Here is a 12,940-nt window from a genome sequence, read left to right as displayed (position 1 = left end):
TCCAGTTTAAACTGATTTGTGTTTTTTTTTTTTATTGTTAAAACCTCGTCTCATTAAAGATCATGTTTTTTTTTCTAATCGACTGATTGATTTTACAGTAAATAAGTTTAATAAAGTGCATTAATGAGAAAGTTTCTTATATTTATGATGATTTTTAGGGAAAATAAATAATTGTAAAACTGAAGATTTTAACACAAAAAGAAAAAAATGTTTCATGATGGAAAAAAAAACCAAATATACTAAATTTCACTAATTTTTTGTAGGAAACAGAACTGAACTATTAGTAAAACTGCAAATTTAATACAACTGTTTCACTAATGTTTTAATTATGTCAAAAACTGATTAAAATGTAAACTTTAATCTCAAAAATTTTAGTTTTTGTCTTGAAAAGGAAAACTATTAAATCTTTCAGGAAAAATAACTATCTTTTTAACATTGCGGTTAAATCTAATACTGACTCTTGATAAAATCTAAATGATGTTTCATTACAACATTTGTAACTTCATGTAAATATTTAACTTTTGACTCATTTTATTACAGATATTTCTGTAAAGTTACACAAAGGCTTTTATAATTAGTATAATTCAGACATTTTTGCAGTTATTCCCCAAATATTTAAATATAATGAACCTTCTGATTTGATTTTTATTTCATCGGTTAAAGATAAAAGTATAAATATTAAGCCTTTTTTGCACATTTTTAGTTGATAATTTAAAAACTCACAGCTTTATACTGAAAGTAAACTCAAACATGATGTAACTTTATCTTTAGGGTCACTGCATTATATTACTTTTATGTTTTTCTGATTGTAAATTTTCTCACACTATTGCCGTTTACCCATAATCCCGTCTGTGTAAGCCCCGCCCCCTGCAGGCCTCTGCTCCAATCACAGAAGTCAGGACTTGTATTGATGTAAACAACCACTTCTGTACAAAAAAAACAAACAGAAACCGAAACAACCAAAGCTGCAGATAAAAAAGAACCAAAGCATCAACTGAAGTTTCACTGTACAATCACAAACTCGCCACCGCTGTACACGTTCTCGCACAAATTAAGAAACGAAAAACACCAAATCAAATATTTCTCCTTGAGTTGTCGTCGTTCTCTGCTCATACGTAAAATAGAGTCTCCATTAGTTTTTGTATTTACAGGTTGAATATGTACACGTCACTTTTTTTTTTTTAATGTTTTCGTGAAGGCGTCGTTTGACCACGTGGGCGGGGCCGGTTCCAGGCAGAGGCCACGATTGGCTGTTTCTGTTTGACCTTTAACCAGGTTTCGCTCCGGAATAAATGTGACCTCGGCCCGGAACGGCACCGGGATCCACGTGAACGCCGCCACCGCCGCCACCCAGGAAGTGGTCCTGAGAGATGGTGTCTTCGCTGGGCTTCACACGTTATACGACGAACTGCTGCTGCCTCCAACCAGACCCAGACCCTGGAGACACGCCTCCAACCAGACCCAGACCCTGGAGACACGCCTCCAACCAGACCCAGACCCTGGAGACACGCTTCCAACCAGACCCAGACCCAGACCCTGGAGACACGCCTCCACCCGACGGACAGAGGGAAGACCAGACGCAGACTGGACGTTTCTACGGATCCACAGATGAAGTCAAACATGTTTTTTTGGCTCAGATTCATGGTTTTCAACGAGTCTAAGTTTGGTGTTGTTCAAACTTCTGCCAAAGCTGTTGGAGTAGGGAGTGTTTTTAAGGATCAAGTGTCATTTTTGGGAGTTTAAACCTAAATTTGGGGGGATTTTAAGTGGGTTTTCTGAGTCTAAACTGGAGTTTGTGAGTTTTTTTTGCTTCAGACTCAGGTTTGTGTCAAGTTGGATTCCTCTTGCTGGACTGTGGCTCAACCGTTGGATTCTGGGACTCGGACTTGTTTTGAGTTCAGGCTGGTCTTTAGAGGGTTTGACCACCGCTGTTACAGTCCTGGATCTGGATTTTTGAAAACCTGACTTCATTTGATCAAACGTCTCCATTTTCTCCTGAAAACCTGAATCTCAGACCTGAGTTCTTGAACTTTTAAGTGTTTTTAAGGGTCTAAACTGGCATTTTTGGGAGTTTAAACCAAAGTTTGGGGGAGTTCAAGTGGGTTTTCTGAGTCTAAATTGGAGTTTGTGTTTTTTGCTTCAGACTCAGATTTGTGTTGAGTTGGATTCCTCTTGTTGGACTGTGACTCGACTGTTGGATTCTGGGACTTTTTGGGAGTTCAGACCTGTGTTTTTGGGAGTTTGGACTGACTTTAGAGCCTTTGATCTTCTGCTGTTACAGTTCTGCTTTGGATTCTTGGAAAACTTTATCTAACGTCTCCACCTTCTCCTGAAAACCTGAATCTTAGACCTGACTTTGTGGACTCTGAAGTGGTTTTAAGGTTTTGTTAAAAATTCTACAAAAGTTGTTGGCGTCTAGTGTTGTTAAGGATCTAAAGTTGTTGAAATTTAAACTTCAAGGTTTAAAATGTGTTTTCAGAGACAATTTCTTTGCTTCTGGCTTGGATTCCTCTTGTTGGACTGTGGCTCAACTGTTGGATTCTGGGACTTGGACTTGTTTTTAGTTCAGGCTGGTCTTTAGAGGGTTTGACCACCTGCTGTTACAGTCCTGGATCTGGATTCTTGGGAAAACCTGTCTTTATTTGATCTAACGTCTCCATTTTCTCCTGAAAACCTGAATCTCAGACCTGAGTTCTTGGACTTTGAAGTGGCTTTTAAGGGTCTAAAGATTCCGTTTTGAGGGTTTGAAGTTGAACCTGTGGTCCTCATAAGTGTTTTATGTTCAGAACTTTAACCTCTGACCTCAGGCGTGTAAATGACTGTTTTTCAGAGTTGGATGGAGTTTTTATGTTGGTTTCTAACAAACCAACCACAGCTCATTCTGGACTGTCCTATCCTGACCTTCGGGGGGTTTCAGGGGTTTTTGGGGTCTGGTTGAACTCCAGAGGTTTCGTAGTTTGCATTGTGTCCCGAGTCAAACTAATCGGATGATGTTTCGGATCCGAGTCATGCGACGAAGGAGGCGTTAAATGAAGTCCGTCCTCCGGGTGTTTCCAGTCTAAGGACGTGGACTTCGTCTCTGGACAGACTCGTCCTCACTGAGCTTTTACAAACAGGATGTTATGGTACAGATGGAGGATGAAGTCTCACTGACTGCCGGGTCTAAGCTCCGCCCACTGGACCACTGAACACCAACCCTGAAGGGTTTCATCAACACCTGAAGTTCAATCAAACCAGGACCATGAGTCCAACATGTCCAACAGTTCAACAAAATAAATCCCCTCGTTACAGTTTCAAACAAACCACAACTGAAACATAAAACACACTCTGAAACATCATGAAGAGAAGTGATGATCAAACACTTCAGAGCTAAAAAAAAAAAAAAAATCTCTATTTGTGTTCGTCTCCATTTGCTTTTTTGTCAATTCGATAAATAAACAGGATAACAACGGTTCATTTAGGAACATTTTGCTCTAATGGATCAAAAATGTCCTGTCTTCTGCCTCCGTTAAGGGACGCCTCAGTTTGTCCAGAGGTTCATTGGTTCAGGTTTTTTGGGTCAAACTATAGGAACTGGACCTTTAACGTGTTTATCTGAACCAAACAGAACCTGGGTTTAGATTCTAGTGACAAATCTGACATTAACTAGGAACATCTGGAAAAAAACCTCTGGAAACGATGAAAATGGAGCCAAAGTGTCTGATTGAACCCAATATGGATGACTTCCTTTTGGGTTCAGGAGGTTTTTAGTCCATCTGGGTCAAACTACAGAGACTGGACCTTTGACAGATTTCTCTTTGGAACCATTGGATCAACCAGAACCTCATTAGGGTTTAGATGAACCTAAATCCCAGGTTTTCAGACTGAGTCAGGTTCATTGGTAAAAATGGAACCAAAGTGTCAGATTCAATCCGATATAGACGACTTCCTGTTGGGTTTTCTGTAGTTCTGGATCTGATCCATGCTTCTACCAAACTCGGTTCATCTGGATCAAACGTCCTCATGAAGGCATTGAGTTCTGGACATTTTGTGTTGGATGGTTTTGATCCATAAACAGTGACCTCAGTTGATTCATTAAACAAAGAGACGAGTTCAAACAGAGATTGTTTTTGGGCGTAAACGGTTCTGACTGTGGACTTGGACCCGGCGGAGATCATAGCATAAAACAACACCTGTTAATAGATTATTATATCATTAATGAAGGTGATGGTCTGTACAAACACTGAACCGATCGGTCGCATTACGATGAACTGAACTCTACCAAACATGAGAATAAAGAGTAAACAAAACCTCTCAGTGTCTCTGAGCCCTGAGGTTTGGCAAAGTGCTTCGTTGACGCTGCCGTCGACCAATCAGCTTCACTTCCCGTCTTATTGCGTCGGCCGCCCGCCGCCGATCCTGGAGGTGGATCCTGAAAGCCGATTGGCCGTTCACATGGTCTGAATCCCAAACAAAAGAAAGTAAAATAAGCAGAAACAGCTTCCTGTAGAACCCATCTGATTGGCCGATTTCCGTCCAATCAGATTCACTGTCTCCTCCTTAAAGGAACATTCCATATTTTAACCAAACTGTGACATCAGAGCGATAGCAGGTGATTCTGCTGGCGTTCGATGGTTTCAGTTCATTCAGTTTCATTAAGGAACATTTATCAGGTAAATGTTCCTTTAACCAATAAAACCTTTATGTGTTTCAACGTGTCTGAATGTAGGTTTTAGTGTCAGTTTGTTTTTCGTTTCAGGATATTGCTCCGTTTGGTTCAGGTCTTATTGGGTTAAACATGTCTCATGAAACTGTTTCATCGTCCAATCACTGCGTTTGTTTCTAAACTTTTGTTGAATAAACTGACACCATCGTGGTTTTCTTTTTTTTCGTGTAACCCTAAACCAACCGTTAACAGATAAAACAGTGGAATGAGCCTTTAAACGAAGCAGGTTTTAAAGACCTGGATCTAAAAGTTCAGTCTCAGATCATGTCCCTGAACGCCACGTGATCCGTGTCACAGCGTGCAGTCAGTGAACGTATCATCACTGTTGGGTTCGATCACAGAGGGAAAGTGTAGGTATCTGGAGCTTCAGCAGAGGGGTCAGAGGTCAGGGGTCAAAGGTCATGTAAACATCTGTCCGTTTATCGACTGATGAAAAAATAGACTCAGTATGAAGTCGTTTCCATGAGTTCCATCAGTTTGTTCCAGATCTGAGACAAAGAAAATGTTTACATCAGTGTCGTCTCCGCAGGCGACAGGTTTGAGACATCCCTGTCTCCGATGAGCGGAGTCAGATTACCTGTTGTCTGATTGGTCCGTTGCAGTAGGTGGGGGAGGAGCCTGCAGAGTGACGGACCAATGGGATGAAGCGGCCGACGATGAAACAATGTCCAGAAGACGCAGGAAAACCTGATGATGTCATCAGCATAACCTGATGACGTCATCAGCATAACCTGATGGCGTCATCAGCATAACCTGATGATGTCATCATCTTAACTTCAACCTGATGATGTCATCAGCGTTGCTTTTGGAAACGCTGGTTTTTATCGATACAATCAGATAAAACCAGGTTTGTCACTCATTTGTATTTATCTTCATTAATTTCATTGTGTTTTAATTGTTTATTTTAAATTCATGTCAAAGTGTTTAAAGGACAAATGATATCAATAAATTGTGGTTTATTTTGGTTCATTGTTGTGTATAAACGAAATAAACTTCCTCCCTCTTCGGTTGTCATTTGTTTTTTTTACTTTTACTTTAATCAACTGTTTTTAAGTGAAACTGATGAAGAAATGATGACGTTTGATCAGAATAAACAGAAAAAACTTATTTCACCTCCACCGTGGACTGTGGACCCTGAACGCCTGATTTCACGATGCTTCCAGACCTGAAAATGACTTTTTACTCTGTTGTCACGACGTCTGTATTTGGTTTGTTAAACATCTTTATGATGAATCTGTGTCAAGGTTACTTTTGATGTGATGCGTTCAGGGACCAACTGCGGGTCGAAAAAAAAGTTTTCTGATGTTTTCTGATTATTTGAACATCAGATCTTTGTGCGTCTTCATGACATTATTACATTCGTCGATGCTACAATGGACTGTCGTCTTGTTCTTCGTCCTGCTTTGTCGCAGATGAACAGTGGTGCATTCAGGGACACACGGTTTTAATGTCTTCACTGATTCGCAAATGTCTCCTGAAAAATTAAAAAGACTGAATTTGTTGTTTGTTTTTTTGTTGGTTCGTATTCAGATGATGAAGACGAAGAAGAAGAGGAGGAGGGTTCTGGCCCAGATTCTGGTCCCGGTCCAGGTGCAGGTCCTGGTCCTGGTCTTCATGTGTCTTTGGGCTCCAGTTTGCAGGACATCTCAAACAGCAGGTTCTGGTTGTCGATGACCTGGAGCTGGCGGACGTAGGCCTTGGTCTGCAGGTGGGATGGTGAGGTCTCCGTATCCATGGCTACAACAAACGCAAACACAGGTTAAAGTCTGAGGGTGTGTGTGGGCGTCGGCATTGTCGGGGGGGGGGGGGGGGGGGGGGCTTACCGAGTTGAGAGCTCCTGTAGCGTCGGATCGTTCTCACCATCTCAGCCACTTTATGCTGAAGGAGAAACAGACAAAGACTACATTACCCCCCAGTCACAACACAGGAAACAGTAACCCGGTTCATTCATATTTAATCCACATTTATTTGGATGATGGGAAAGATTTACAGGAAAAACATTTACATTTATTGGAATTTGTTTATAAAGAAACTGTAGAAACATGAACTATATCAATTGGATCAATTTGACGTTAATAAAACACAGAAAAAAAAAAGTGTGAATTTATCATAAGTTTTTATTATTAATCTGTGACAAATATTCAACATGGTCACAAAAAATAAAACAAGGAGGAAAAATAAAATCAGTTGTGTTTGAGTTTTATGATCAGATTTTATTCTAATGGTGTGTTCAGGGTCCACTCACCATCTTCTCAAAGTTGACGAGTTCCCCGTGGAACGTTTTACAGCTTTCATGAAGGAACGTCAGGTCTGAAAGAACAAACACCAGATCTGTGTTAGAGACGAGGAACCCGAGGGAACACAAGAACCTCAGCCTTTAACGGGTTCGAGAACATTTACAGAACCAGTGAAACTAGGATTAAAGAAGGTTATTCAAGAACATCACAGTCAACACGAGAACCTGGAAATAAACTAAAGAAGAAGAGGGAGACCTCAAAGACCTGAAAAAAATGAACAACCCGAAAAAATACAAACCAAAATGAAAAAATTAAAAAATAATTAAAAAAAAAAAAAAAACAGAAAAATGAAAAACCTGAATAAAATGAAATAACTGAAAAACCCAAAAAAAAAGAAAAATCAAAAAGAAAAAGTGAAAAAAAAATTTAAAAAGAAAAACCCGGAAAAAAAAGAAAAAAAAAGAAAAAAAAAAACCCAAAAAAAGAGAAGCCAAAAAGAATTTTTTTAAAAAAATTTTTAAAAATGAAAAAAAAAAAAAAAAAAAAACCTCATAAAGATGAAAAACCCAGACAAAATTTTTTAAAAACCCTGACAAAATTAAAAACCCAGGAAAAAAAAGAAAAACCTGAGAAAACTGAAAAAACTGAAGAGCTTGAAAGAATGAAAAAATGTGAAAAAAAAAATGAAACCCCCCCCAAAAATTTAAAGAATGAAAAATGACAAACCTGAAAAACCTGAAAAAAGAAAAACCTGAAACCCCTCAAAAAATGAAAAAACTGAAAAAAAAAAAAACCAAATAAACTGAAAAGCCAGAAAAGCTAAAAAAACAAACAAACAAACAAACGAACAATAAAACCTCCATAAAATGAGAAGTGACAGTAAATCCACCACCACCAGGATCAAACAGAGATAAAGACGAAGAGAACGACAAAATAAAAGCAGAGGAAGAGGAGGGTGAAGGTCTGGTTCTGGTTCTACCTTTGAGCAGCAGAGGAGTGAAGGGGATCAGTGGAGGTCTGAGACCGGTGATCAGGTCCCTGTAGGACTTATGGTTCCTGGATGGATCCTAGAACCACAAAGAACCAGCATCACAGGGAGTCTGATCCAGATCAAAGAACCAGGTCTAAACATGTGGATCAGGTCTTGACATGTGGATCAGGTCTGAACATGTGAATCAGGTCTAAGCATGTGGATCAGGTCTGGACATGTGGATCAGGTCTGGATATGTGGGTCAGGTCTGAACATGTAGATCAGGTCTGGACATGTGGATCAGATCTAAACATGTGGATCAGGTCTAAACAAGTGGATCAGGTCTGGACATGTGGATCAGGTCCTTACCGCAATGCTCTCGAACTGCTGGAACTGCTTCCGGAACTTCCCAGGCAGACCCTAAACGCATCACAGACAGAAGAAGATTAACATTCAACACAGTTTACATTCAACAGGATCAGGATCTGAACCAGGATCAGGACCTGAACCAGGAACAGGATCTGAACCAGGATCAGGTGTAAGATGTTAAACTGATCCTGATTGGATGAAGTGATCATTAAAAACCAGCTGTGGCCCCGCCCTGTCATTGCTATGGTTACATGTGCCCTCCTGTTGTGTGGGAGCTGTGGTGCGTTCAGGGGTGTCCGTACCTCCCAGGTGAGCCGTAGTCTGCTGACAGCCGGGTTGTCCAGACCCAGGACCACGGCCAGGAAGGACAGCAGGTCCTGCTGCTGCTTACACCTGCAAACACAGGGACCGTCAGTTCAACGGAGCTGCTTGATTGGACCACGGCGGCTCAGTGCATGCTGGGAGCGGTAGTGTGGCGTGGACTCACAGAGCGGCGATCTTGATGAACTTGCGCAGCAGCTGGACCCTCTTGGGCAGAGACTGACACTGCAGGATCTCGGTGGCGACCCAGTGTTGGACCTCACTGCAGCGCTGCAGAACCAGCTCCAGGTTCAAAGGTCGCCAACGGGACTGTTCCCCGTGGAAGACGTAGCACACGAACTCCACCTGCAGCACCACCACGCACACGACCATGTATACGACCACATACACGACCACGCACACGACCACGGCAACGCATACGACCGTGCATACGACCACGCATATGACCAAAACCACGCACACGACAACGAACACGACGATGCACATGAACACACAGAAGAACCTGTTAACCCTTTCAGGACTGCCCTAGAACAGGACATCTACGTATATTTATGTTGATTTTACAATGAAAGTGTCTGAAAATGTCATTTTTTTTCTCTGATTCTTTTGAACCTTTTTTCAGGAAGAACTTAATTTTCAATATCTGTCCATTAATTAACATTATTATATGTAATAAATGATTAAAACTGTAAGTTAGAATAAAAACTAATGATCATATTTATTATGAAAAAGAGCTGTAAATGTTGAATCTTTCTGAGTTTATATAAATAACCGTTTATCTATTTTCCGTGTGTTGATCCATTATAGTTGTTCTAGATCATTGTGTCCATGTTCTTCTTTTAACAAAGCTGAACAAAAATTGAGTAAAATAATGAAAAAAACATTAAGAAAACTAAACTACATGTACAAAAAACAAGAGAAAAGCAGTGAAAAAAGGAAAAAAAAAAAGCAAAACTTGACAAAAACACATTAAAACTCACTGGTAGAACAGCACTATCACTATTATATCCAATTATTGACCAGAATCCACCACTAAAACTCTGACTAAAGTAATAAAAATCTTCCATGTGTCTCTCGACTGATCTCTGCTGCTCTAAGCCCCGCCCACTTCCATTCCTCCCTCTCAGCCAATCAGACCTCTACCCTAATGTATTCTAGTCCAATAGAAAGAACCCGATCTCAGATAAAGATGACATTTGGATTCTGACAGTAGCTTAGTGGTGTCTGACTCAGTGGGCGTGGCCCCGGCGCTGACCTCGTGGACGCAGCTGAACAGCTCCCAGTCGAACGCCACCAGCTGATTGGCCACCTCCTCCGCTGACATGTCATGGAGTTTACTATCTCCGGGTGTCCAGTGGATCTCCTCCGGCAGAGGAAGCTGAGGGCGGGAAACGTCACAACGAAGTCAAACTCAATGATCTGAAAAACTTGGAGTCACTTTCAATGTGAGGACGCTGTGAACATGGCCACACCCACTGTGGGCGGAGCCTCATGACGTTACCACCTGGATGAACCTCTGAACGGGTCCGGTGTCAATGACACCAGCTCTGCTTTAGACTTTTTCATCCGTTCAGTTTCATCTTGGCTCCTCCTCCACCTGCTTTAAAGCCCCGCCCCACCCCTGCACAGCCTGGACCAATCAGGTACGAGGCAGCGGCGCTCACCAGTGAGTCCAGTTCGGAGGGTTCACATGCGAACAGGTGTGTGTTGACGCCCAGCGTGGTGAACACAGCCTCATCACTGGGTCGGAACACGGCCTTTTCTGAAACAGAACCAGAGTTAGGGTTGGGTTCAACAGGTCCACGTGGGCATTAACGGACGAAGGACAAACGTGGCCCCACCCCCTGCTGATGTCACGGCAACCAGGATCAGGTGACCCGGCAGAACCGGCTGGTCTTCGCTGTACTGCAGCTTCTCCCGAACCAGCGCCAAAATCTCGCCAACCCGGCAGGAGAGGCGGCTCCGGATGGTGACGTAGGAGTGGTCGGGGGTGTAGACCCTGCAGAAGACTGGAGGGGAAGTGGGGTTAGGGGCGGGGTCAGCGGCCTGGACTCATGTCTGCTTTAATGATTTCAATCTGGTTTTAATTAAAGAAAATGATCCAGAATTTTACTTAATATGATGAAAACTATGTGAAAATGAAATCTGAGGTTTAAAACTTTACTTAAAAAACAGTTAATTCATTAATATTATGGACTATTCGTTAACTTAACTAATAAATAATAATTCAATGTGTTTCTACTTTTACAGGTCTCTCAGTTTTGACAGACACGTCTGCATCTGTTCCATCGTTATTACCTCCATCAAGGAGGTTGTGTTTTTGCCAGTGCTGGTTTGTTTGTCTGTTTGTCTGTCTGTCCGTGTGCAAGATAACTCAAAAAGTTATGGAAGGATTTGGATGAAAATTTCAGGAAATGTTGATACTGGCACAAGGACCAAATGATTAAATTTTGGTGGTGATCGGGGAAGGGCCGACTGATGTGCCTTGGTGTAGGTCTGCACTGTCTGAGTGCTTTTCTAGTTTGATTTATTTTAATATCGAACTTCTTTAACTCTTTAAATTAAATACTTGTTTGTTCTTATTTCTGTTTTTAATCCAGTTTTATTGATAAAAACAGGACATATCCTTCATATTATTATTTTAATGAAACTTTTTTTTTGTTGCTGATGTGAATATTTACAGTCTATAAATTTAATAGACTGTGGTGCATTCACAGGTCATAGCTTTTCTGCTTCAGTAAATGAAGCCTTAATGTGTCTGAACCAAACCTGTCTATATTTAAAGCTTGTGGTGCCCCCCTGTGACCATTTACAGGTTTGACTGGATGATGAAGTGTGTTTCTGCCTGTGACCGTGTTCAGTTTGTCCTACTCTTGTCAGAGCCCCTAAATGCCTCTCACAGCTGCAGACAGGTGTGTCAGTGTAGAGGTGTGTTCAGGTGCATCAGTGTGTGTTGGAGTTTTGTGCTGTGTTGCATTCTGTTGTTGTGAGTTGCAGTTCAGTGTCAGTTTGTCCTACTCTCATCTGAGCCCCTGAACGCCTTGCACAGCTGTAGACAGATGTGTTGTTACACCATGAAGATGCATTCAGGTGTTCAGCATGTGTAGTCCCATTGTGTTGTGTTACACATTCAGCGTGTCCTGCTCTTGTTGGAGCCCCTGAATGCCTCACGTAGCTGCAGACAGATGTGTTAATGTGGAGGTGCATTCAAGTGCTCAGTGTGTGTGTAGGAGTGTTGTGGTGTGTCGTTGTGTGTTGCAGTGTGTGGGGAGCGTGTCCTACTCTCGTCGGAGCCCCTGAACGCCTCTCGCGGCTGCAGACAGGCATCGATGCGTCTGAAGTGTCTGAACAGAGGTCGGACCTGCTTCTTCCTGCTCTCCTTCTCCTCCTCGGACCTGAAACCACACACACACACACACACACAGACAAAAACACACAGATGGACACACACACACACACACAGACAAAAAAACACACACAAACACACACAGACACACACACACTGTTATGCTGCTGCTGTTGTGTTGTCATGTTGCACGGTGGTCGTGGTGCGTTCACTGACTTACGGGCAGTGCAGGATCTCTGTCCATCGCTGCAGTTTGAGGACGTCCTCCACCAGCTCCGGGAACCGACTCAGCTCCTGGACCGCACACAGATACAGCTCCTACACAAACACACACACAAACAAACACACACACACACCAGTGGGTCAGAGTGGGTGGAGCCTGGTCGTCATGGTGACCCTAGGAGGCGGCGTCATCATGTGTAGGTCAGGTTTCATCTACCTGTGACACTGACAGGTCAAGTCCATGTCCACGGTTTCACTTTCACTGTGACTCATTGGGCGTCGCCGTCAGTAACAGGAGGTTATGTGACCGTCGTAACCAGGGTTGAATGAAACTCCCAAACAAACCACATCTGGTTTTAACGGTTCCCAAACATGAGCCATGTTTTCCTTTAAGATACGGTTCAATCCCATTGTTCCACTGGTTCATACTGGTTCATACTGGTTCACACTGGTTCATACTGGTCAATACTGGCTCATACTGGTTCAGACTGGTTCATACTGGTCAATACTGGTTCATACTGGTCAATACTGGTTCAGGACTAGTTAAGCCAGTGCTGCTTGGTTAATAATCCCCATTAAGCAGACTAACCCTACTGACACCGATTCGCAGACACAGTGTGGGTTCTGTTGTGTTTATATTGTTTGTGTACTTGTGTGTGTGTGTGTGTGTGTGTGTGTGTGTGTGTGTGTGTGTGTGTATATATATATATATATATATATATATATATATACATAGTATTTTGTACATATTTATGTAGTATTGTGTGCAT

General features: G+C 42.0%; 1 protein-coding gene across 1 annotated transcript in view; it reads right to left on the bottom strand.

Annotated features, from left to right (window-relative positions):
- The window catches only part of rapgefl1 (Rap guanine nucleotide exchange factor (GEF)-like 1), a 28,386-nt gene continuing 15,446 nt past the window's right edge, over nt 1–12,940 (bottom strand). The window contains 12 exon segments of the mRNA XM_030140890.1: nt 1–6,442; nt 6,529–6,583; nt 6,951–7,015; nt 7,922–8,009; nt 8,282–8,332; nt 8,584–8,674; nt 8,769–8,947; nt 9,858–9,980; nt 10,267–10,364; nt 10,444–10,611; nt 11,885–11,997; nt 12,169–12,266. Coding sequence (XP_029996750.1) covers nt 6,318–6,442; nt 6,529–6,583; nt 6,951–7,015; nt 7,922–8,009; nt 8,282–8,332; nt 8,584–8,674; nt 8,769–8,947; nt 9,858–9,980; nt 10,267–10,364; nt 10,444–10,611; nt 11,885–11,997; nt 12,169–12,266 — 1,254 coding nt within the window. The 3' untranslated portion in view covers nt 1–6,317.

The sequence above is a fragment of the Sphaeramia orbicularis genome, chromosome 8, assembly GCF_902148855.1.
Source record: "Sphaeramia orbicularis chromosome 8, fSphaOr1.1, whole genome shotgun sequence".
NCBI classification, from domain to species: domain Eukaryota; kingdom Metazoa; phylum Chordata; class Actinopteri; order Kurtiformes; family Apogonidae; genus Sphaeramia; species Sphaeramia orbicularis.
The sequence above is the reverse complement of the archived record's forward strand: the minus strand, read 5'-3'. Positions and strand labels throughout refer to the sequence as shown.